This window comes from Mobula birostris, chromosome 22 (assembly GCF_030028105.1).
Source record: "Mobula birostris isolate sMobBir1 chromosome 22, sMobBir1.hap1, whole genome shotgun sequence".
Classification (NCBI taxonomy): Eukaryota; Metazoa; Chordata; class Chondrichthyes; order Myliobatiformes; family Myliobatidae; genus Mobula; species Mobula birostris.
In genome coordinates, this window is record NC_092391.1 from 42,283,965 (window position 1) to 42,310,444 (window position 26,480).

Below are 26,480 nucleotides of genomic sequence, written 5' to 3' on the forward strand. Positions count from 1 at the left end.
GTGACCTGTGACCCGGACGGAGTTGTTGCCGGCGAGGCGCGCAGGGAAACCGTGGAACCCTCTGGCTGCCGTGTTGTGTCCCTCGTGGGCTGCGGTGTGTGGAAGCGGGGACTCTTCCTCTGTCATTCGGTTCCTCGCCTGATGCCTGCGGTGGGTAGAGCTGAGGGTGCAGTGGTGTGGGAGATAACCCCTTCCCCCCTTTCCGCTTCGGTGTCCGGTGAGAAGGCCCGGTTTCGCCGGCGGATAGTGCCAGTGAATGGTATACAAACTGACAAGGAATCGCCGTGTGTTGGCGTAGACCTCGTCTTATTATTGATGAGAGGGGCAAAGCTTGACGGGGAATATACTGAATATCGAGCCTCTCGCTGCATAACAGCGGCATGAGAAGTAGAATTAGGATTTAGCTGCCGCACCATCCATTATGATCTTCCACGTCAGTTCCATGTCCTTTCGTATTCTCTCGTCCCTGATTGCATTAGCACACAAAAAATCTTGTAAATAGTAGCCTTCATTATACTCAGTGACTGAATATCTAATCAGAAATCTCTGTAGAGGATTCCTCATACACAAGCTTCTGACGGTTAAAAATCTTAAGCATTCTGTGTGTTTTTTTAACTTTCTGTTTCTTTTTTTTTCTTTCCTGCTGAAGAACAGCCTCCCCGCAACTACTTCGCTCAGTAAGGTGTACATTTACTGGGCGAAGTGTACATTTCAGTGAGATAAAGTTGATGTGAATTCTAGAGAGTATAGGCCCATTTTACACAGTCAGTCTTGATCTCAGTTGTCATCCTGGTATCTTTTCACTGTATTGCATTCCCCGAATGATTAAATGGAAAAACACCCTTGAAATAAAGAGTTATCTTCCTGATTGCTCATACCTGCACTTTAATTTTCTATAATCAGTGTAAAAAGACCCATAAATCTCTTTCAGCATGAAAGATAAATATTCTCTTCTTTTCAATCTATGTTCTCAAATTCTTTGTGTTATGAGGATTATTTCGTTCACCTGTGCTAAATTGCAAAAGTGGTCATCTTTCACTTGAAGAAGGAATAAGAAAAATTACCTTCAGTTGAAATGTATAAATTTTCAGCAAGTTCCTCATGGTAACCTGTATTTCAGGCCTATTTCCTTTACTCTTATGTACTAAAAATATCATTGACACTTTCTCAATGGCCTTTTAGAGCGGACTGTTCCAGATTTCAGTTACTCTTTCTATGAGCAGGGAGATTACTGATTACAGTCTGGAATTTATTCTGATGTTACCTTTGCATCCTCTTGTTCTGGATAATGGTGACAGCACATCCCTTATCTGCTCTGGCTAGAGTTGGGCACGTTATTTTCATTTATTATATTTTGTTGTCTTTTCGACCCAATTTTTAACTGTTCAACAATCCTAGCCTAATCACAGCACAATTTACAATGACTAATTAACCTACTAACCTGTCTCTCTTTGAACTGTGGGAAGGAACCAGAACACCCAAAGGGAGCCCACACAGTCATGGGGAAAGCATATTAACTCCTTACAGGTGGTGCAGGAATTGAAGTCCAAACTCCCAACGTCCAAAGCTGTAAAACCATCACGCTACCATGTCTAAGGAACTAGATCCCTGTGTCTAACCTGTTGTCATTCAGGACATCTGTATATGTAAGACCCATTTCAACAGAAAAATACTCCACAACTTGCTCTTGCTGTATGTATTCTGAATTAGACGTAATGTTGAGTGAAGAAAATTGAGCAAGTGTTTCATTGTTAAGATTTGCATCAGAAAACTAACCATGCTGTAAAACCAGCTGGTTTGTCTCTTCCATTTTTCAGCATTGATCAAAATATTTAATTACATTTGCAGGGTTTCCCCACTCATAATCGGTGAAAAATGTCTGATGATGAAGATGCTCCACTGCCGAAGAAGACCCGGATTTACTATGGAAGCCTTGAAGAGAAGGAGAGAGAAAGGATTAGCAAAGGAGAAGGAGGATATCTGGGGAAAGAGGCTGTGAAAGTTGGTGTAGAAGCCGGGCACATTAACATATCTGGTGGTAAGTGGCAGTAGTTGAGTTTATTGCATCCATTCTAGTTAAAGAATGTGGTTACTTAAACATTTATGTCCCTGGGTGCCCTCCTGCTTCCTTTTCTCCTATGGTCCACTCAGATTCCTTCTTTTCCTTGACCTTTCCCACCTACCTTCAAGCTGACCTCCTTCCCCTGCCCCTACCTTTTTATTCTGTTGTCCTCCCCTTCCTTCTCAGTCCTGAAGAAGGGTCTCGGCCCAAAACGTCAGCTGTTTATTCATTTCCATAGACGCTGCCTGACCTGCTGAGTTCCTCCAACAGTTTGCGTATGTTGCTTCTGCATCTGCAGACTTTCTCGTGTTTATGATTTGTGTTCATTAATTGAGATGTACCCTTCACTTGGCTTTAGATGCTTTTGCGCGCTTCAGGAAAGAAAATTTTCCTCGTGTAGCGAGTCTGTGAGAAAGGATTGGGTAGTGAATAGAGCGTGATTGCAGCCAATTGGATGTGTCTATTTTAATGCAAGGGTGATGAACTTAGAGCAAGGATTAGTACTTGAAGCTACAACTTTGAGGCCATGACAGAGACTTGGCCATCACAAGGGTAGGAATGGCTGCTGGTTGTTGCAAGGTTTACATATTTCGAAAGGGACAGGGAGGGAGGTAAAAGAGGTGGGGGAGTGCCTTTGCTAATCGGGTATGGAAAGAGAAGGCATTGTGGACAGATAGTTTTCTGAGTCAGTGTGGGCAGACATCAGAAACAGGAAGGGAGCAATCACTTTTAAAAGCATTGTAGAAATTTCCCCAATAGCATCAGAAACACCATGGAGTAGATCAGGAGGCAGAGTTTGGAAAGGTGCAAAACTAGTAGGGTTGTTGTCATGGGGTGGCTTCAACTTCCCTAATATTGATGGAGACGTCCACAGTGCAAAAGCTTTAGATGGGGCAGAATTTGTTAGGTGTGTCCAGAAAAGATGCCTGACACTATGTAGACAGGCTGATGGGAGGAGAGACCATACTAGATCTGGTACTGGGCATTGAACCTGGTCAGGTGACAGATCCCTCAGTGGGTGAGCATTTTGGAGACAGTAACCACAACTCCCTGGGCCTTACCATAGCCTTGGACTGGAATTGGAGCAAAAGGTATGGAAAAGTATTTAATTGGGGGAGAGAAAATTATGGTGCTATTGCAGGAGCTTGAGAGCATAAATTGGGCACAGATGTACCCAGGGAAATGCATAAAGGAAATGTGGAGGTTGTTTAGGGAGCTCTTGCATTGGGATCTGGACAAGTTTGTCCCTTTCAGACAGGGTAAAGGAACCATGATTGGCAAGAGAAGGTTTTGAAAGCAAGGATCAGACAGGGCTGGAAAGAGTCACAAGGTATCCAGGAAGGAGCTTAGGAATGGATTGGGGGGAGCTAGAAGGGGACATGAAAAAAGCCTTGGCAAGTAGGATTAAGAAAAACCCCAAGTCATTCTACATGATCATGAAGAACAGGAGGATGACTAGAGTGAGGGTAGGTCCAAAAAGAAAACATGTCAGGTCCTTAATGAATACTGTGCTACAGTGGTCACCAGTGAGAGGGACCTTGACAAATGTGAGATCTACATAACACAGGCTGAACGAGGATGTGCTGGAAATCTTGCAAAACATTAGAATAGGTAAATCAATATATACTCCAAGTTACCACGTGAAGTGAGGGAATAGATTGCTGCCCCTTGGGTGATGATCTTTGCACCTCATTGGCTACAGGAATAGTACCTGATGACTGGAAGGTGGCAAATGTTACTCCTTTGTTCAAGAAAGGAAATAGGGTTAACCCTGGGAATTATAGATCATCAAGGCTCACATCGGTGGTGGGCAAACTATTAGAGAGGATTTATGAGCACTTGGAGATAATCTACTAGGAATGGTCGGTTTAGCTTTCTGAGGGCAGGTCATGGCTCATAGCCTGAATGCGTTCTTTGAGGAAGTGTCAAAACAACTTCATGAAGGTAGAACAGTGAACATGGTGTGTATGAATTTTAGTAAAATATTTGGCAGAAAATCAGAAAACATGGAATCCAGGGAAACTTGCCTGTGTGGGTTCAGAATTGGCTTGCCCACAGAAGGCAGAGGGTGGTTGCAGATGGAGAGTATCCTGCCTGGAGATAGGTGACAAGTCGTGTTTTGCAGGGATCTGTTCTTGGACCCTTGCTGTTCATGATTTTTATAAATGACTGATGAGGAAGTGGAAGGGTGGGTCAGAAAGTTTGCAGATGACACAAAGGTTGGTGGTGGTGTGGATTGTGGAGAATGTTGTGGTAGATTAAAACAGGACATTGATAGGACACAGAGCTGGGCTGAGAGGTAGCAGATGGAGTTCAATCCAGAGAGGTGTGAAGTAATACACTCTGGAAGGTTGGACTTGAAGGCAGAATACACGGTTAATGGCAGGATTCTGAGCAGTGTGGAGGAACAGAAGTATTTTCAGATCCACGTCTATGGATCCCTCAAAGTTGCCATGTGAATTGATAGGGTGGTTATAGTGATTATGGCGAGTTAGTGGAGTGGTGTCGCAGCAACAACCTTGCCCTCATTATCAGTAAAACCAAAGAACTGATTGTGGACTTCAGGAAGGATAAGATGGGGGAATCACAAACCAATCCTCATAGAGGGATCAGAAGTGGAGAGAGTGAACACTTTCAAGTTCCTGGGTGTCAAGACCTCTGAGGACCTAACCTGGACGCAACATATCAATGAAGGCAAGACAACGGCTATATTTCATGAGGAGATTGGGCAGATTTGGTTTGTCATCTAAAACAGTCAATCTTCTACAAATGTACCGTGGAGACCATCGGACTGACTGCATTACCATCTGGTATGGAGAGGGGTGGGGGCTACTACACAAGATCAAAATAATTTGCAGAAACTTGTAAAATTAATCAGCTCCATCATGGGTACTAGCCTCAGTGGTATCCATGACATCTTCAAGGAGTGGTGCCTTAGGAACGCGGTATCCATCATGAAGGATCCCCACCACCTAGGACATGCCCTCTTCACATTGTTACCTTCGAGAAGGAGGTGCAGAAGGCTGAAGGCACACAGTCTGTCATTCAGGAACAGCTTCTTCCCCTCTGCTATCCGATTCCTAAATGGACATTGAACCCATGAACACTACCTCACTACTTTTTTATTTGTTATTTTTACAATGCTTATTTTAACTTAACTATTAAATAGACATATATATATATATATATATATATATATATATATATATACACACACACACACTTAACATAACTTTTTTGCTATATTTATCGTGTATTTCATTGTACTGTTGCCGTAAGTTAACAAATATCACTAAATATGCCAGTGATATTAAATCTAATTCAGATTCTAATCCTGATTCATTAGTTAAAGGATTGAGTTTAAACGCCACGAAGTAATGTCACAGCTCTATAAAACTGGCTAGACCACGTTTGGAATATTATGTACAGTTCTGCTCGCCTCATTATAGGAAGGATGTGGAAGTTTTAGGGAGGGTGCAGAGGAAATTTACCAAGATGCTGCCTAGATTAGAGAGCATGTCTTATGAGGAAATGTTGAGTGACTCAGGACTTTACTCTTTAGAGCAGAAGATCAGAGGTGACTTGATAGAGATGATAAGAGGCATAGAAAGAGTCGACAGTCAGAGACTTTTTCCTATGGTGGAAATGGCTAATACGAGAGGGCATGTATAGAGGGAAAGTATAGGGGGAATGTTAGAGGTAAGTTTTTTTTACACATAGAATGGTGGGTACAGGGAACACACTGCCAAGGTAGGGGCAGTTACTTTCGCAACATTTAAGTGACTCTTCAAAGGTCGAGGTGAATTTTATTGTCAAATTACAGATACGTCAGTGTATATAACTCTGAGATTCATTTTCTTGTGGGCATATTCAACAACTCTATGGAATAGTAACTATAACAGGGTCAATGAAAGATCAACCAGTATGCAGAAGAAATCAAACGGTGGAAATGGAAATACAAATAAATAGCAATAAATAACGAGAACGTGAGAGGACAAGTCCTGGAGAGTGGGTTCATTGGTTTTGGGAACATTTCAGTGATGGAAATTAAGCTGTCCCCTTTTTTCAAGAGCCTGATGGCTGAGGGGCAGCAACTGTTCCTGAACCTGGAGGTATGAGTCCTGAGGCCACCACACCTTCCACTGATGGCAGTAGCAAGAAGAGAGCATGACTTGGGTGTGGATGAAAGAAATTTGAAGGGCAATGTAAGAGGGAAGGATTAGATCGATCTTGGATTATGTTAAAAGGTTGGTGCGACATCATGGCTGAAGACTCTACTGTGCTGTACTGTTCTGTCTAATATCCATTCCTAGACATGCTGGGATTATGGAGGAGAGATTTTAATGCCTCACATAATTGGAAGAGAATGGCTAAGTGAAGGAAAACATTGAATTAATTTATTTAGTTTTTGCAGACAGAACACAGAATGTTTGGGTAGAGTTGCAAGTAGGTACTGTGACAAGGCTGATGAATAGAAATTCATCTTTTCTGGTCTGATCCATTATCCTTAGAAATATAGGGCCATAGAGACATATGGTGCAGAAATGTGTCCTATTGGCTGGCCCCCATCTGTCTGTCTACATTAATCACATTTTACAGTGGAACTGTAGCCCTCTTCCTTTTCTATCCACCAATCATCATTTGAACATTGTAGTTGTGTCTGAATGCCTTCTCTTGCAGCTCCTTCCAGATTTTCACCTCCCTGTTTGGGAAAATTGTCCCTAAGATCTCATTCAAAACTTTACTCCTGTCTTCTTAAAGCTGTACCCTGTATAATATTTGCAGCTATTATGCAAAGTAAGGAGGAAAAATAACTCTTGTATTTGTCAGGGTTTCGTGCCTTTGTTTTGATGCAAAGTTTGTTAAAGTGTAAAGTGCAGTCCCAGTTGTAATGTGGGAAACACTGTGGCCTATTTCTGCATAACAAGATCCTGCAGTCAACAATATAAGCATTTAAGCACCTCTTTTTCATAGAGAGCCATATGATCTTTAACTCTGCTTGAGAACTTCGTTTGTTATCTCATCAAAAGGCCTATTTAGATTTGGGCTCCAGTCTTTGGATTGAAATGTTAGCCCATAACCTTGTACTTGGTGATGCAGGATTGCTACTAACAGAATGGGGAGTAGCTGGGTGTTATGGGGAGAGTGGAGAGATTACGTTTCAGTGAAGTGTAAAAGTCTGCTTGTCTCTTCCCAGGTGAATTCTACGATGTTGAAGATCACATCAGCGAGAGGCAGGCCGAAGTGCTGGCGGAGTTTGAGCGCAGAAAGCGAGCCCGGCAGATTAATGTTTCCACAGATGATGCAGAAGTGAAGGCCTGCCTACGAGCGCTTGGGGAACCAATCACCCTTTTTGGTGAAGGGCCAGCGGAACGACGAGAAAGGTGAAGTTTAAAATAGCTCTTATAGGATTTTACAGTGAGGAGTGATCTGATGAGCTTGTCTGTCAGGAGTGATGTGTTGTGGGCTATGGATCTGGCCATTGATGGTAAGGCCAGTACTTGCTGCTCGTCCTTAATGGTCCTTGGAAAGGTGGCAATGAATCATATTGTTGAAGTGTTGTGGTCCTTCAGGTGAAGGCGCTCCTGCTTTTGGGCAGGAAATTCCCACTTTACTCTTCCCATGTTAAAGCTTAGCAGTGCTGCTACACCTGCACGATTTGTTGTCTAACTTCACAGATAGACCGGCTTTGTGAAGAGGGTGTTTGGCTTGCTTGCCTTCATTGGTCAGGATACCGAGTACAGGGATTGGGGCGTCATATTACAATTGTGCAAGATGTTGGTGAAACCTCACTGAGATAATTGTGCAGTTCTGGTTACCCAGCTATAGAACATCTGCCTGTGGCCATCCCCCTCAACAGCAGGTATACCACTTTGGATAACGCGGGGGGGGATGACCTAGCAGGGGAAAGTCACATCAGTCAGCTCTCTTGCTCTGTGACTCAGAAGAGACAAGCTGTGGTGATAGGGGTTTGTTAGTTAGGGAAACAGAAAGGAGGTTCTGTGGATGAGATCAAGATTCCCGGATGATATGTTGCCTCCTGAGTAACAGGGTCTTGGACATCTTCAGTCGAGTCCTCAGCGTTCTTAAGTTAGGAGGGTGAGAAGCCAGAGGTCATCATCATCCTTGACATAGATCCCTGTACCAATGACATAGATAGGAAGAGTGACGAGGTTCTGCAAAGTGAGTTGGGGGGGGGGGTCAGGTGCTAAGATAAAGGACATGACCTCCATTGTGGTGGTCTCAGGATTGCTACTCGTGCCACATGCTAGTGAGGCCAGAAATAGGAAGATCATATAGTTTAACACATAGCCAGGGAGTTGGTGTAGAAGGGAGACTGTATGATTTTTGGATCATTGGGCTCTCTTCCAGGGAATGTGGGGCCTGTACAGAAGGGATGGTTTGCACCTGAAATGGAGGAGGATTAATATCCTAGCAGAAAGGTTTGCTGTTGCTGCATCTGGGTTTGTGGAGGGGGGGGGATGTTGTTATTTTAAACTAGAATTGCTGGGGGACGGGAACCAGATAGTGGAGAAATTGTGGAGACCTCAGACAACAGGAATCAAAAAATTGTGACTAATGATCTGAGCTGTGTATATTTCAATGTAAGAAGTATCGTAGAAAAGGCAGGTGAGCTCAGGGCATGGATCAACACCTGGAATTATGATATTGTAGCCATTAGTGAGACTCGGTTGCAGAAGAGGCAGGACTGGCAGCTCAATGCTCCAGTGTTCTGTTTTGGTGACAGAGCGGGAGGGATTAAGGGGGAGTGGTGGTGTTACTAGTCAGAGAAAATGTCATAGCAATGCTTAGTCAGGACAGACCGCAGAACTTGTCTAGTGAGCCTTTATGGATGGAACTGAGGAATAAGAAAAGTATGACCACGTTAATGGGGTTATATTAAAGACCACCCAACAGTCCGTGGGATTTAGGGAAACAAATCTGGTGAGATCACAGACTGTTGTGAAAAAGATACAGGTTGTTATGTTAGGTGATTTTAAACTTCCCACATATTGTCTGGGACTCCCATACTGTAAAAGGACTAAATGGGATAGAGTTTGTCAAATGTGTTCAGGAAAGTTTCTTTAATCAGTACCTAGAAATCCCAATGAGAGAGTATGCGATACTTGATCTCCTATTATAGAATGAGACGGCAGGTGACAGAAGTTAGTGTAGGGTACACTTTGAATCTAGTGATTGTAATGCCATTAGTTTCAAAGTAAATATGGAAAAAGATTGGTCTGGTCCACGGGTTGAGATTCTAATAATGAGAAAGACCAAATTTGCTGGAAAAAAACTGGAAACTGTGGATTGCGGCAGGCTGTTTTCTGACATAGGTGAACTTGGTAAATGGGCAGCCTTCAAAAGTGACATTTTGAAAGTACAAAACTTATATTTGCCTGTCAGAATAAAAGGCAAGGATAACAGGTTTAGGGAACCTTGGTTTTCAAGAGATATTAATGCCCTGGTTATGAAAAAAAAAGTGCATAACAGTTATAGGCAGGTAGGAACAAATGAGGTACTTCTGGAGAAAAGAAATGCAAGAAAACACTTAAGAAAGCAAGAGGGCTAAAAGAAGGCATGAAGTTTGCTCTAGAAGACAAGATGTAGGAGAATCCTAGGGAATTCTGCAGGTATGTTCACAGCAAAACCATGGCAAAGGGCAAAATTAGCCCTCTGGAAGATCAGAATGGTAATCTATGCGTGGAGCCAAAAGAGATGGGGGAGATCTTAAGTCCATCTTTTGCATCTGTATTTACTCAGGAGACAGACATAGAAGTGAGACAAAGTAGCCGTCAGGTCATGGACCTTGTACAGAATACAGAGGAAGGATGAAGTGTTTGCTACCTTGGGGCAAATTAGAGTGGATCCCAGAGAGTGGTAGTAGATGGTTGCTTCTCTCACTGGAGGCCTGTGACTAGTGGAATGCTGCAGGAATTGGTACTGGGTCCGTTGTTCCTCATCTATATCAATGATCTGGATGATTATGTAGTTAACTGGATCAGCAAATTTGCGGATGACACCAAGTTTGAGGGTGCAGCGGACAGTGAGGAAGACTGACAGCTTGCAGCAGGATCTGGGCCAGCTGGAAAAATGGGCTGAAAAATGGCAGATAGAATTTAATGCAGACAAGTGTGAGATGTTGCACTTTGGTAGGACCAACCAAAGTAGGTCTTGCACAGTGAATGGCAGGGCACAGGAGTGCAGGAGAACAAAGGGATCTGGGAATACAGATCCATAATTCATTGAAAGTGGCGGCACAGGTGGATAAGGTTGTAAAGAAAGCTTTTGGCACATTGGGCCTCATACATCAAGGTATTAAGTGCAGAAGTGGAATGTTGAGGTTGTAGAAGATGGTGAGACCGAATTTGGAATATTGTGTGCAGTTTTGGTCACCTACCTACAGAAAAATGTAAATAAGGTTGAATGAGTACAGGGAAAATTTACAACTCAGGACTGGAGGACCTGAGTTTTAAGGAAGCGTTGAATAGGATAGGACTTTATCCCTTGGAACATGGACAATTGAGGGAAAATTTATTAGAGGAATACAAAATTATGAGGAGTATAGATAGGGTAAATGCAAGCAGGCTTTTTCCACTGAGGTTGGGTGGTACTATGACTAGAAGTCATGGGTTAAGGGTGAAAGGTGAAATGTTTAAAGGGAACATGAGGGGAAACATCATTCAGAAGGTCGTGAGAGTGGGGATTGAAATGGCAGCGCAAGTTGTGGATGCAATTTCAATTTCAACATTTAAGAGAAGTGTTTGGTAGGTGCATGGATGAGAATGGTATGGAGGGCTATGGCCTGGGTGCAGGTTGATGGGACTATGCAGTTTAAATGGTTTGTCATAGGCTAGATGGGCTAAATAGCCTATTTCTGTGCTGTACTCTTCTGTTTCTCTAAAAGATGTCATAAAGCTGGGAGGGATGCAAAAAATATTCACAAGCACATTACTGGGTTTTGGGTCCTGAGCTATAAGGAGAGACAGGATCGGCTAGAGCTTTTCTTCTTTGAACCAGAATCAGGTTTAATATCGCCGGTGTATGTTGTGAAATTTGTTGTTTTGAGGTAGTAGTACAATACAATACATAGTAATGAAAACTATAAATTAAAGTAAGAAGCATGTATAAAAAATAAACAGGTAATTCAAAAAAAGGGGGGAAAAGTACTGAGGATGTGTTCATTGGCCATTCAGAAATCTGATGGCAGAGGGGAAGAAGCTGTTCCTGAAACGTGTGTGTGTCTTCAGGCTACTGTGCCACATGGTGGATGCTGCGTCTTTGAGGCATCGCTTTTTGAAAATGTTCTGGAAGCATAAGAGACTGAGGGGAAGACCTCACAGAGTACATAAAATCAAAATTGACATAGATAGAGTAAATAGTCAGACTTTTCTCCTTGAGCTGGGGTGTTTAAAACTAAAAAGTATAGGTTTAAGTTGAGAGGAAAAATTTGAAGGTGATCTGGGGAGCAACTGAGGGTGATGGGTATATGAAATGAGCTGCCCGAAGAAATGGTAGAGGTTGGTGCAATAACAATGTTTAAAAGGCATTTAGACAGCTACATAGATGGCCAAGGTTTAGAACAAGGGTTCCCAATATGGTGTCCACGGACCCCTGGGTTAATGATAGGGGTCCACAGCGTAAAAAAGGTTGGGAACTCCTGATTTAGAGGTATATGGGGCAAATGCAGGCATATGGGACTAGCTCATGGTCAGCATGCACGACTTGGGCTGAAGGCCTCATTCTATGCTGTATAATTTTATGACTTTATTTCAGAGTCAGCCACGTGGGGTCAGTCTGGAGTCAGATGTAAGGATGGCAGATTTCTTCCCAGTAATGAATCGGATGGGTTTTAACCATAGTCTGGCAGTTTTCCATGGATATCATCACAAAGACTACTGAACCTCTGACTCAGCAGCCCCCGCCTTCCGCCTAAATTCCAGATTATTACCTGATTTTAAATTTGGATTTGGCTCAATGGATTAACTGCTGCCTTATCACAATGGATCTCTATTTTTGTAAGGCCCCATTGGGCAGATTGGGATGGTATCTTTGTTTTCCATTTGTGTTGTTGAGATGTGTTCAGAATTTTTCAGTTATTTTCTGATTTTAACCATCAATAAAGAAACCTGATCCTGAGATGATAATATTGTGTTATTGGCTCTTCTGGAAAATATTAACTCCTTATTTCCTTGGAGAAATTTCTGTCTGCTGATAAGTTGCTAAACTTTTTGTATTCTTTATTCAGGTTGAGGAACATCTTGTCTGTGGTGGGAGCTGATGCCTTGAAGAAAACAGAGAAGATAGAAGATGCAAAGAAAAGCCGACAGGAGGTGTGATGTGTACACAAGTTTGATGTGTATTCAATTCTGGATTCAGCAAATGTTTGTGGTTTAAAAGTGGAGGTGCATTAGTGTCTAGAAATACCTGTAGCGTATTGTTGGCAGGGGCGTGCACGCGCACACGCCCCTCGTTAGATTTTACTCTTGTCAGAGACGCAAGTACACTCAGCGGCCACTTATATTAAGTACTTCCTGTACCTGATAAAGTGGTAACTGAGTATGTTCATGGTCTTCTGCTGTAGCCCATCCACTTCAAAATTTGACGTGTGGTGCATTCAGAGATGATCTTCTGCACACCGTTGTTTTAACACATGGTTATTTGAGTTGCTGTCATTTTGAACCAGTTTGCCCATTCTCCTCTGACCTCTCATTAGCAAGGCATTTTCACCCACAGAACTGCTGCTCACTGATGGTTTTTGTTTTTCACGCACCTTTCTGTAAACTCTAGAGAGTAGAGACTGTTGCGCAAGAAAATCCCAGGAGATCAGCAGTTTTGGAGATACCCAAACTACCCCTGTCAGGCACCGACAATCATTCCAGGGTTAAAGGCACTTTGATCACATTTCTTCCTCATTCTGATAACAACTGAACCTTTTGACTCTGCATGCTTTTATGCATTGAGTTTCTGCCACATGATTGACAGATTAGATATTTGCATTAACAAGCTGGTGTACAGGTATACATAATAAAGTGGCTACTGAGTGTGTTTGTGATATTCAGGGGATCCCAGGTCAAGCCCCGGGCTCTGAAACACCATAGGTTTTGAAGGTCGGCGGAGAGGAAATATGTTCTTCCTGGTCTAGTAGAGTTGTAAATGTTTACCCTCTGCAAAAACAAGTATGTGCCCAGTCAGCTTTTTGGGGAGTAAAGTGGAAAGCTTTTATATACCTTGTTGATTGATATGGAGCATTGACTTCAGGGTTTAATGGTTAGATTTCCGGAATGGGTAACTGTTAGATCCTGTATTGTATCTACTTTATCTTTTTCATTTATTTTATAAAACTTTGGCAACTCTAAAATCATTCATCTACCCACCCAATGGCAGAAACTCACGCACAATCATATTTTGGTGAACTAAAGTAAGCACATATAAATTACAAATTAAAGTGCGCATCTGTCTCATTTTCAGTTTTTGAAAAAAGGGAACACATGAATTGTGGCTCTTAAAATGTAGCATATTTAAGAAAATAGATCTTGTTATTTGAGTTGGTAATCACCAGATTGCCATTCCAAATAACACGAGCATGGTTTTGGTGTGAAAATGGTTGTGATGAACTAACAATGCATGTATAATACTGTATCTGTCACAAAGAGCTAACATTGGGTGAATAACCTTGCACCATCACCTCACACTGATTTGATTTAGCTTTACTATTCTTCACCTGCAGCACCAGCAGACCTGGTATCACGAGGGTCCCAGTTCCTTGAAGACTGCTCGTCTCTACATTGCACGATTTTCCCTGCCAAGGTAGGCCTTGATGACAGTAAGCTGTCTGGATGTGAATATAGAGGATTCCTAATTTGTGTTTTGCTGCGAAGATTTGAGTAGTCTGTTGTTAAACCTCTCTTTTTGGTCACTTTCAAACCATCTTTGAACCTGAGCCTAAATTGCCTCTCCGTATTGGTAGTAATAAATAGATGTGGATAGAATGTCCTTTTAGTTTTGTAAGTGAATAATAGTTTTCTAACAGCACAGGTAAAAGTGATGATGGTGAAAGAATTGTTGTTCTTTCCATGTTTTCAAATTGCAGCCAGTACCAGCAAGGGTAAACGTAATCATATAATTTAATAGGTGCCGTTCTGGGATAAGCCAAGTTCATCTCACTGATCTGCCTGTTGCTGAAGCTTTTGTCCTTGACAACATTGGTAAGGGTGACCTCGGTACAGAACATGTGAATGCAAAGTCCCATTTTCAAGTTGAGAGTTAACTCTCCATCATGTGTGGTACTACTGTCATTAACAATGCAGCAAATCTGGCAGGATGTTCATGACTCACTGTAAGCCATCAACAGGGGAAGGACTGTAGTTCATCCTGTTACGTACCCTGTAACTGGGTTGCCAAACCAGCAGAAATGGATCACTCAGTTGGAGTCTGGATTACTAGAACTAAGAAAGTTTTATTAAAGAAACAAGCAACACAGTACTCTAATCAAAAGGATAATAAATGCAACAGTTCAGCAATGATAAACACACATGTACACAGAATTAAGATAACAGGATCAATCAAGCTCTATCGTTGTCTAGGGGTAAATGACCAGCTTCAAAGTGACGCAAAGTTCAGTTCAATTTAGTTCAGTTCAGTTCGCAGTAATCGCTGCCGTGGGAGATGGACAGTGTGGGGGGAAGGAGAGAGAGAGCAAAACGAATGAATATTCAAACGGCTTCCACACAGACCTTCACAGTCAGCTTTCGGGCGAGTCCTTTGTGATGTCATCTGAGGTCACCGACCGTGACCCCATCCGTTTCCAGATATGATCGTTTCTCTGTGGTGAACCTGGCACCCAGGCAAGGGTGGACACACACCAGGTTCCCGCCGATCGTGCCTTTCCACCCTGTGCTTGATCCCGCGACCAGCCGTCCAAAACTTCCCACCGACTTGTGGGAGACGCACCGCTTCCAGGGTCTCGTTACCTCAGGGTGTCGTGTGTGTCTCCTACCTCAGCGAACCTGTCCCTTTTTATCCCCCTGCTGGGGTATCACCTGTCCATCACTTCAAACAGTTCAGGGTTCAAAGGGGGAGCCGATCTTGACAGCTCTCCTTCCGTTACTCTCTCCCGTCCCTTCATTAACATCTCCAAATGCTGCTCCATTGTTTTCCTTATCTCTCTCTCTCCTGAAGACAGGTGGCAGACCAACTGCTGATCCCACTGGTGCCAGCCCAGGCCAGCTAACATCTTAATCTATGTGTATTCTTGTCACAATCCGTCTGTACCTTCACAGCCCATCATAATTCTCATTGTACCACTGCTGCTCAGCCCAGTGACTCATCCGGTTTAATGAGGAATGCAGATGATCTTGTGGGTAAGCTGTGGCAGACGACTGTCTGTAGTAAACAGCACACTGGAAGGGAACCCACAGCCAACAGATCAGATCAGAACTCTTGTGACCTGTCACATCTAGTCGTCAATGATATACTGCTAGCAGGAGAAGGAAGGTGTTGGAATGTCTCCATCGTCAACATTGGGGGCAGAAGTAACAAGAGCAGGGTTGACGTTTCTAATCACTTTCAGCCAGGAGTGACAAGTGTATTGTACGCCTTGGCTCCCACCAGACATCCGCATCATTGCAGACACTGGTCTTCAGTCAATTAGAATAATTTGATGTGGTAGCAAGAAATTTCAACAGAATAGGAAACAGCAAAAGTTATAGGACCAGACAACATCCTGGATGAATTTATTGAAGTTAAATGTTAATTCTTTTTCTTTCAAGTCAGATTAAGCCTGACCTACTGAGTATACCTGGCACTTTCTCTTTATATCAGATTTCCAACCTCTGCAGCTTATGGATTTTAAATGGTTTATAATTTACTGTGTGTGGTTAGATCCCTTTTAACATATGAAAATGTTTAATGCAGCATGAAGCCGATACTGCATGCATGAAATGGCATTATTAGCATGATACCAAATGGCAAGATGTATATGCAACAATCACACCAATAAAGCCATCTATTTGAGGCATTTATTTACAATATAATAAACAGCACTGATATTTTAGTGGGTCTGTTTATACATAACACTGCACTGCATTTGCACCATCTTATTGGGAATGCTGCCAACTTCCACTTGGCGGTGTTCCCCCTGCTGTGGCTGCCCTTGTCCTTTCAGCTGGTAGAGGTGATGGGTTCTGAAGGTGCTGTCAGAGGAGTCTTGATGAGTTGCTGTGTCATGCATACAGTGAAATACTGTGTAACATTGAGACCATGGGGCAGACGCATCAGGTCAGAAACACATAAAGGAAAGCTGAGCCAATATGATGAGAGACAGAAATGGCCAGTTTGATACTGAGTGAACAAAAAGAACTGCTGGGTAAACTCAGTGGGTCAGGCTGAGGGTAGATTATATATAAGTATATACTGTATATATGCTTATATGTTGTACACCAATAATACAACCTTCACCAAGCAAACAGTTGCAGATAGGAAATAACACGTCAGGCGGTACGTGGGGAGTCAGAGTGCGACTTACTCAACAAAACTAGCAGAAGTTTGAAAGATGTTTTTAAATTGCAGATGGGATGGGTAAAGTGAAGAAAAGAGAGGTTTGGAAACGAAGAAAATTGATGATTGACTAGGAGAGATGGTGAGGGCTTATTACTGTTAACTGATCTTTCGGGAAGAGATTTAAGTAGAGGGCGAGCAGGTGAAGGAGAAAAATATCAGTGCTGGAGCTGCAAGTACAGAGCACAAACTTGAAAAACTGAAACAAGAAAATGCTGACTTAATTGTTCAGATGAGCAACATGTCAAAACTGGCCAGTTCCAGTGCAAGCTGGAAAGGCTGGTTATCTATTGGTTAAATTCAGTGTGAACGCACGAAGATTGTGAAGACGCTGGAAACCCAGAGAAACACAAAATGCTGTAGGAACTCAGCAGGGAAGGCAGCATCTATGAAGAGGAATAGAAAATTAACATTTTGGGCTGAGTCTCTTCATTCAGTGTTGAGTTTCAAAAGCCATAACATGTCTAAGCTGAAGATGCTACTCTTCAGTCTGATACTGAGCTTTTTTGGAACAGTGTAAAGGTTCAAAGATGAGATGAGAGTGTGATGGATGAAACCAACATTAATTTTTTCAAGACCTCCACCCCTTTGTTGTCCCCATCCCTCTACATCTCTGTAAATTAATTTTCTTCCGTACAGTGACCCAAAAACAAAATATTAAATATTACCTAACTTGAGTATTCCCAGCATGTTCTGTTTTTGCTGAACTACCTTATTGGAATATTGTGCATAAAATACTGTGTGTTTACCATTCGGTCATTCTTCATGAGTGTGTAAAACAACATGAACTGGGTTCCTGACATACTCTATTTTTGAAAAAAAATTTTTAGGGCCTTGAAACGATTGGAAGAGGCAAGAGCCAACAAAGAGGTTCCGGAAGCTTCCCGCACTGCTCGACAACAAGAACTTCACAAGAGCTTAAGGGTATTTTAATTTGTTTGAGGATATGGAACTTACCTATCCCTGAAATGAGTGGCCATTATATAAATCTTTTGTTGCATGACAGATATTTATACTGAGGAACTTGAATATCCCAACCATCTCCACCCAGCACCATTGATCCATACAGAGGCACATTTTCTGCACTGCTTCCTGAAGTCATCATCTCTTGTTGACATTGAGGGAAAGATTGTTGTCTTAAGACCATGTTACCAGCTGCTCTATCTCCTTATGGTACTCTGTCTTATTTGTGGTCTGGCCCACTAAGGTGGTGTTATCTGCAAGCTTGTAAATGGAGTTGGAGCAGAACTTCGTCACTCATTCATGGGTGTATGGGGAGCAAAGGAAGGAACTGAGGCCACAGCCTTGTATGGCAATAGATGTACTTAATTTACAGCTGCCTGATGTGGTATCTAACCAGGTATAATTGTTGGGCTGCGGAGGAACCTCTAATCTGTATTTCACACTGGAAATATTTGGTGGAATAGGGTGAAACTGTGAGAGTTTCAGTCAGCAACCCACTGAAGAGTCTGTCTGTAATGATGCAAGATGCTGTGCTGGCCCAGCAACTGAACTTTCAGTCACTTTCGCACATATGCTCTACAGAGGCACAGAGTGTTTGTCAAAATGAACTCCATTGCAAAATACAGTGATTGTAGGCCTTTCATTTGCTCTGCCAATCTGGCAGAATTCTGATTCCCAAAAAGGTTTGTGCTTTTTTTTTTGGAGAATAAGTAAAATGTGGAAATAACAAATCCCAATTTACTTCGTTCTGTACACTGGCAGGACATTGGAGGCTCAATGAAGAATAATATGAAGGATTAAGGATGAAAAGTTGGACACAAGATTGTTCAAGTTAATGATATAATTGCAAAACTGGATTGTTATATCTCTGTATGGAGATATCCTGAAATGACTTGATGGAGCAGCATTGTGGAAATTATGTTTTGTAGCTAATTAATAAAGTCCCAGCCTTGAGAGTGTTTAGTGAGATGAAGAGGGGCACACTCACCCAATATAAATGGGGTGTTTCCAATCTATTCCCCGACATTAGTTAAGCAATGGAAAAAAACAATGTTGAATTCTCTTCACTTCTATATTAAATCAACTTCATGAAGATCAACCATCTAAGTGGTAGAGCTGGACAGTACTTAGTTGGGTTGCATTGTCCTCTGTACTTGGCAATATACTTGCAAATATTTCATCACAATTGTCAGGATCGGAGAATAACTCAACCCAACCATCCAGGGTACATGTTTTCCGAATTATTTCCAGATTGTACTTAAACTAAGTTTCAATGTAATTTTAATTTTTCATGTTTCTTCAATATGTGAGAGATACCAGTTTTAAGGATGGGTAACCTTATAATTTGTGACATCAACAACTTCTGCCCGTGTGCTGTGAAGTTGTTAATAACACCCACCACTGTTATTAGTTCCATTGCGAAGTAATGTTGTCAAGTAAATGCATGTTAAATAGTGTCCAAGCAAAGAACCCTCAGTACCTGCATTTACCACTGTGCACTCTAAAATTGGTTTGTTATTGTCACACATACCAAAGTACAGTGAAAATTTACATACTGTTCATCTAGAACATTTTATTCCAACAGTGCATTGAGGTAGTATAAAGTCAAATAGCGGTGTGCAGAATATCAAAAACTGTAGATGCTGGAAATCCAAAACAACATACACAAAATGCTGGAGGAACTCAGCAGGCCAGGCAGCACCTAGGGAAAAGAGTAAACAGTTGACGTTTAGGGCCGAGACCATGCAGAGTATGGTTTTACTGTTACAGAAAAAGTTTAATACAGGTAGACGATAAAGTGCAAGTCAATAACAAGGTCATTTGTGAGGTTAAGAGTCCATCTTATTGTACTAAGAGACTGTTGAGTAGTCTTATGACAATGGATAGAAACTATCCTTGGAACTGGTGGTATCTTCTTTCAGGCTTTTGTATCTTGTGGGCCAGTAGGAAGGGGGGAGAAGAGAGAATGTCCCTGGTGGGTAGGATTTTTGATTATGTTGGCTGCCTCTTTACTGAGGTAGAGAAAAATTTAGACAGAGTTCCACAGAGGGCAGGCTGGTTTTCATAATGTGCTGAGCTGTGTCCAAAGTTCTATGGAATTTCTGGCTGTCACTGGCAAAATAGTTGCCATGCCAAGCTGTGATGCACCCAGACAGGATGCTTTCTATCCTAGGAATAAACGAGGTACATACTTGGGTCTAAGAAATGCAAGAGGACACTTAAGGAAATCACAACTGCTGAAAGAAGACATGAGGTTGCTCTAGCAAATAAAATAAAGGAGAATCATAGGGGCTTCTACAGATATATTAAGAGCAAAAAGATAGCAAGGGACAAAATTGGCCCTCTGGTAGATCAGAGTATTAATCTATGCGTGGAGCGGAAAGGAGACAGACAGAGTCTATAGATGTGAGGTCATGGACCCTACAGAATACAGAGGAGGAAGTATTTGCTGTCTTGAGGCAGATTAGAGTGGATAAACCCCCAGGGCCTGACAAGGTGTTCCCTTGGACCCTGTGGGAGACTAGTGCAGAAATTGAAGGGGCTCTAGCAGAGATATTTAAATCATCCTTAGCCACAGGTGAGGTGCTGGATGATAGCTCATTGAGCCTGACATCAGTAGTGGGGAAAGTTATTGGAAGGTATGCAAGGAGACTTGATATATGACTTATTTGGATAGACAGGGACCAATAGTCAACATGGCTTTGTGTGTGGTAAGTAACGTCTAACCAGTCTTAGAGTTTTTTGAGGAAGTTACCAGGAATGTCGATGAAGGCAAGGAAGTGGATGATTTCCACATGGATTCAGCAAGGTATTTCACAAGGGCCCACATGGAAGGTTGGTCAAGAAGGTTCAGTCACTTGGCATTCAAGATGAGGTAGAAACTTGGATTAGACATTGGCGTTGTGGGAGAAGACAGAGTGGTAGTAGAGGGTTGCTTCTGTGACTGGAGGCCTGTGGCTAGTGGCGTTCCACAGGGATTGGTACTGGGTACTTCGTTGTTTGTCATCTCTGTCAGTGATCTGAATGATAATGTGGTAATGTGTGGCACTTTGGGAGAACCAGCCAGTGTAGGAATTACACATTGAGGGGTGCCTTAGAACAGAGGGATCTGCGACTACAGATCCATAATTCCTTGTAAGTGGTATCACAGATAGATGGGTCATCAAGAAAGCTTTTGGCATATAGACCTTCATCAATCAATGTATTGAGTACATAAGGTGGGGTGAAATTTTATAAGATGTTGTTGAGGCCTATGGAGAGTGATTGAAATGAAGAGCAGGGAGGTTATGCTGCAACTGTATAGGGTACTGGTGTGGCCACATCTGGAGTACTGCATGCAGTTCTAGTCTCCTAACTTGAGGAAGGATATACTGGCTTTGGAAATGGTGCAGAGGAGGTTCACCAGGTTGATTCCAGAGATGAGAGGGGTTAGACTATGAGGAGAGATTGAGTCATATGGGACTGTACTCGCTGGAAATCAGAAGAATGAGAGGGGATCTTGTAGAAACATAAAATTATGAAAGGGATAGATAAGATGGAGGCAGGAAAGTTGTTTACGCTGGTGGGTAAGACTAGAACTAGGAGACATAGCCTCAAGATTTGGGGGAGTAGATTTAGGACGGAGATGAGGAAGAACTGCTTTTCCCAGAGAGTGGTGAATCTGTGGAATTCTTTGCCCAATGAAGCAGTGGAGACTACCTCAGTAAATATATTGAAGACAAGGTTGGATAGATTTTTGCATAGTAGGGGAATTAAAGGTTATGGGGGAAAGACAGGTAGATGGAGATGATCCATGGACAGATCAGCCATGATCTTATTGAATGGTAGAGCAGGCTCAATGGGCCAGATGGCCTACTCCTGCTCCTATTTCTTATGTTCTTATGTAGGCCTAATGTATAGTGTGTCAGTTTTGGTAACCAACCTACAGGAAGGATGTAAATAAGAATGAAAGTGTGCAGAGAAAATTTACAAGGATGTTGCCGGGACTTCAGGACCAGAGTTGTAGGGAAAGTTTGAATAGGTTTGGACTTTATCAACAGAACATAGAAAATTGAGGAGAGATTTGATAGAGTTATAGATAGAGTAAATGCAAGCAGGCTTTTTCTGCTGAGGTTGGATGAGACTACAGGTAGAGGTCATGGGTTAAGGGTGAAAGGTGAAATGTTTTAGGGGAACATGAGGGGGAGCCTCTTCACTCTGAGAGTGTGAAATGAACTGCCCAATGCAAGTGGTGGATGTGGATTCGATTTGAACATATAAGAAAATTTGGATAGGTGTATGGATGTTACGGGCATGGAGGGCTATGGTCTGGGTGCAGGTTGAAGGAAATGGGTTGATTAATAGTTTGGCATAGGTTAGGTGGGCTGAAAATCTTGTTTTATGTGCTATAGTGTTCTATGACTTGACACTTTGATTAGTGAGGGACTGTTCAATTACCTTGCTAATTTAAAGCAAACTTAAGTTGTGTATTCTCAGCCAAAGCAAGCTGTGTTGATACCTTGCAGTTTTAAGAAATACAGTAGTAAAACAAAAGACATTGATTCTCCATCTTCCTCTCTTTTGTTTTTTTCCTCACCCCAGCACCCCGCTTCTCCTCCCCCCACCGGTGTACCTGTCTGCCTCTTGCTGACCTCTGCTCTCATTTTGTTGCAGGCCCTGAATAACTTCTGCAGTCAGATTGGTGATGACCGTCCCATTTCCTACTGTCAGTTCAGCCCCAACTCCAAGCTCCTAGTTACAGCTTCCTGGTAAGTCTCAAAAGTGTTAGTACTTCGTTGTGACATTGTGACAATGTTTCACTGGGTTATGGGCTGCTGGGTATTATACTCTGCTGACCAAAAAGGCAGTCAAACGACATGTGACTAATGACCACATGAGACCATAAAAAGGGAAAAAATTGATTTTGAGATAAAATTTGCATGTATCATCTATCGAAAGAAATAGTATGAATTTCTGTGGATATATAAATAGGAAGAAGGTGGTAAGGTAAGAGTGGAGACTCTAAAGAACAAGGTTGGTAAATTAATAACCGGAAACAAAGAGATGTTAGATTGTTAAATTATTTTTTTTTAAATTTGTATCAGTCTTCACCATGGAGGATACTGCAAATATCCCCAAGATTAACAAATGGCTAACTTCAAATGTCAGGGAGTAACTTACAATTTTTTTTAAAAAAGTCCCAATCAAAGGGATAAATAAGGTATTCAGAAATCCACAGGTTTAAAGGTGGTTACTGTAGATAGCTGACACACAGTGGTCTGCACCTAATGAACTGATTGCTGAGACGGTGGACACATTGGACGAAATTTTTCAAAACTCGCTAAATTCTAAGAGGGTAAATTGGAAATCAGACAATGTGACACACTTGTTTAAATATATAGGTAGACAGAAGGTAGGGAGCTACAGGCCAGTTAATTTAGACCATAAGATATACGATAAAATTAGGCCATTTGGCCCATCGAGTCTGCTGTGTCAGTCTGATCAGCTTATCTTGACTGATCCAACTTTCCTCTCAGCCCCAATCTCCTGCTTTCTCCACACATCCCTTCATGCTCTGACTAATCAAGGATTTATCAACCTCTGCCTTAAATATACATAAAGACTTGGCTTCCACAGCTGCCTGTGGCAAAGAATTCTACAGATTCACCACTCTGGCTAAAGAAGTTCCTCCTCATCTCCATTCTAAGAGGGCACTTCTCTTGCTGTGTCCTCTGGTCTTTGACCCTCCTAACATAGGAAACATCCTTTCCATATCCACTCTATCAAGGCCTTTCACCATTCGATAAGTTTCAATGAAGTCACCCCTCATTCTTCTGAATTTTAATGAATACCGGCAATGGGCCATCAAATGCTCTTAATGTGACATCAATTTAACATCTGAAGTTGGAGAGAGACTAGAGTCATGATTCAAAGTGGAAATAACTAATCATTCAGTAAAGCTGAATTTAAAAAAATCCAATCAATATTTTAGTTAAAATAAATCTTCTTTGACCAATTTGTTAGGAATTCTTTGAAGGTGTGCCAAGAAGAGTTGATAGAAGGAAACCTGCAGATGTTGGTTTTTAGATTTCCAGAAAGCATTAAACATGTTGGCGCATAAGAGGCTGATGCATCAATTTAGAGCCTAAGATATGGGAGGGAGTGTGCTAATATGGATTGAAAACCAGCTGTCACAGAAAAAACAAATACGTAGTTTTCCAGCTGAAGGGATGTAACTAGCGGAGTAACTCAGGGAGCAGTTCCTGACCTGCAGTTGTTTGCTGCTTACATTAATAACCTGGAGGTGGAAAAGAAATGTAAGGTTTCCAAGTATGCTTAGGTTGGAAAAATAGGTAGAAGAGTATGTTGTGATGTGAATAGTGATTCTGTAACAGGATATACTGCAGATTGAATGATTGGACAAAAACCTAGCTAATGGAGTTTGATGTGAGGAAGTGTAAGATCATGCAGTAATCAAAAGGCAGATTATTATCTGATAGGAGAGAGACTGAAAATGTGAAGTTCAGAGGGATCATTAGAAAGTTAGCAGGTAGGTCCAACATGTTATAAAGAGAAATGGCATGTGGCCTTTATTACAATAAAGTTTGAGTTTAAAAGTAGGGAGATTTTGTTACAGTTGTACAGAGTGTTACTGAAAACCTGGAAAACTGTCATGGTTTTAGTCCACTTATCTAAATGGAAGGTATGGTGGTATTGAAGATAGCCTAAAGGAGAATCACCCCAGGTAAAAATTCTGAAATGAAAGTGTTGTCCTATCAAAACAGCCCAGACTACGTTTAGGTCTATATTTGGTTTCTGAGGGGTACTCGACAGGGTACCTGTTGAGATGTTTTTACTAGTGGGAGAGTCACACACAAGGCAATATAGCTACAGTGTTTTAAAACTGAGGGGCATAGCAATTTCTTTTCTCAGAGAGTAGAGAATTTCTGGAATTCTCTGCCCTGAGATTGTAGAGGTCGGATCATTAGATACGTTTAAGATGAACATTGATTAAAAAACAATTTGTAAGAATTCTTCTCATTTGGAACCGGCACAGAAGAGGAGTTAAGGCCAACATATTGTAGATCAGCCATGATTGTGCTGAATGGCGCAAGAGGCACGAGGGGCTTTGTGGCTATGTGACATCCTCTTCAATGGTGAAACCAAGTGCAGACTAGGTATTCGTTCTGAAGATCACCTGTACTCTGCAGTTGCCATCTGAGATTCCGATCGCATATCATTGTAATTCCCTTCTTAATTCCACACCAACTTGTCTGTAGTCGGTACTCTCCATTGCTGTGAAGAGGGCAAACGTAAACAGGAGAAACAACATCTTATTTTCCATTCAGCTGGCTTACAGTCCAATGGTAATAACATTGAATTTTCTAGGTTCAGGTGATCCACATGCCTGGTGTTTCTCCATACTCACATCTACAGCTAGCTTTACTATTTCCCCCTTCACCTTACCTATTTCCTTCCTCTTCCCCCCCCCCCCCCAAAATAAAATCATGTTTCCATCTAACATGTGCCTGTCTCTTATCCCACAGACTCCATTATGCTATTTACTAAATTGTCCTCTTCCCTCTCAGCCCTGGTGCAGGCTTTTAGCACGGGTTGTCCAGTCTTCTAGTGTTCTTGTTCCAGATTTCAGCATCTGTGGTCTCTTTTGTCTTTATACCTCTGTTCCTATTTTTTTTATTGAGCTATAGCGTGGAATAAGCCCTTCTGGCCCTTCGAACCATGCGCCCAGCAATTCCCCAATTTAACCCTAGCCTAATCAAGGGACAGTTTACAATGACCAGTTAACCTACCAACCAGTACATCGTCGGACAATGGGAGGGAACCCACATGGTTGTGGGGAGAACGTACCAACTCCTTAAAGTCAGCGGTGGGAACCCTTATGCTCACCAACTCCAAGCTGACTATCAAGAATGCATTTTTACACTAATCCTGCATAAACCTGTTTTACCCTCCTCACACTCTCATCAACATTCCCCCAGTTTTCTACATTCCAGGAGTAATTTACAGTGTTCAGTTGACCATTATGGGATATTGAGGGCAAGCAGAGCACCTGAGTGAAACCCACATGGTAACAGGGAAACTGTGCTGGTGTTCCTTTTTATTTCTGTGTTATTTGATTACAAGTTCTGATAGTGGTTTGTTCTTGTCTACAGGAGTGGATTATGTAAGCTGTGGGATGTTCCTGACTGTAACCTTATTCGTACACTGAGAGGTAAGCCTCATGTACCACAGTTCGTGTTCCACAAAGTCTGAAGGCTTTATAGATGGAGAAGGTCCTTTGGTTCTTAGACAGATCAAGCAATGCTCTATTATAGCAGCTCTCTATTTCTAGTTGATTCCAGGGTTTTTTCTGGCAAGCAATCCTCATGATGATGACTGAATGAAGAGTTCACTGTCAGGAACCGCAGCTTTCAATTGCATAACAGTTTTTAATTGAACCTGAGATGAGAATTATCAAACAAAGATTTGTTGCCAGACCCCGCATGGAGAAATGTTATGGTGGATGACCAATAGCTTATTCAAATGTTAAGTTTTATGGAGGACCTTAAATGAATGGAGAGGTTAAGGAAGCAGTTTCATATTCTTGGGCCTCAAAGGTTGAAGGCACACTCTCAGTGTTGGAGTGATTAAATTCATGAATGTGAAGGTAGTCAGGAGCGCAGCTGCTCACAGTCATTGCTGATGGGATTTTCTGTCTTGGCAGGTCACTGCACGAATGTGGGCGCCATTGTATTTCATCCGCAGGCCACCATTTCACTTGATGAAAAGGACTGTAATATGGCATCGTGTGCAGCCGACGGCTCAGTGAAGCTCTGGAATTTGGAAAGGTTTGTGAAGATTATAGTCATGGGTGTAACATACATTAAGATTATATTAAGGTGAAAAGTGTTCTGTT

General features: G+C 42.0%; 1 protein-coding gene across 2 annotated transcripts in view; it reads left to right on the forward strand.

Moving 5' to 3' along the window:
• prpf4 (pre-mRNA splicing tri-snRNP complex factor PRPF4) overlaps positions 1-26,480 on the forward strand; it is a 77,936-nt gene that overhangs the window by 32,562 nt on the left and 18,894 nt on the right. The window contains exons 1-9 of one of the 2 annotated variants that reach the window (XM_072240552.1): positions 1-150; positions 1,849-2,038; positions 7,260-7,446; positions 12,312-12,396; positions 13,794-13,873; positions 17,452-17,545; positions 22,238-22,332; positions 25,738-25,796; positions 26,289-26,412. In XM_072240552.1, coding sequence (XP_072096653.1) covers positions 1,876-2,038; positions 7,260-7,446; positions 12,312-12,396; positions 13,794-13,873; positions 17,452-17,545; positions 22,238-22,332; positions 25,738-25,796; positions 26,289-26,412 — 887 coding nt within the window. In that variant the 5' untranslated portion in view covers positions 1-150; positions 1,849-1,875. The remainder of the gene's footprint in view (positions 151-1,848; positions 2,039-7,259; positions 7,447-12,311; positions 12,397-13,793; positions 13,874-17,451; positions 17,546-22,237; positions 22,333-25,737; positions 25,797-26,288; positions 26,413-26,480) is intronic. The other variant, XM_072240553.1, reaches the window with a different exon arrangement.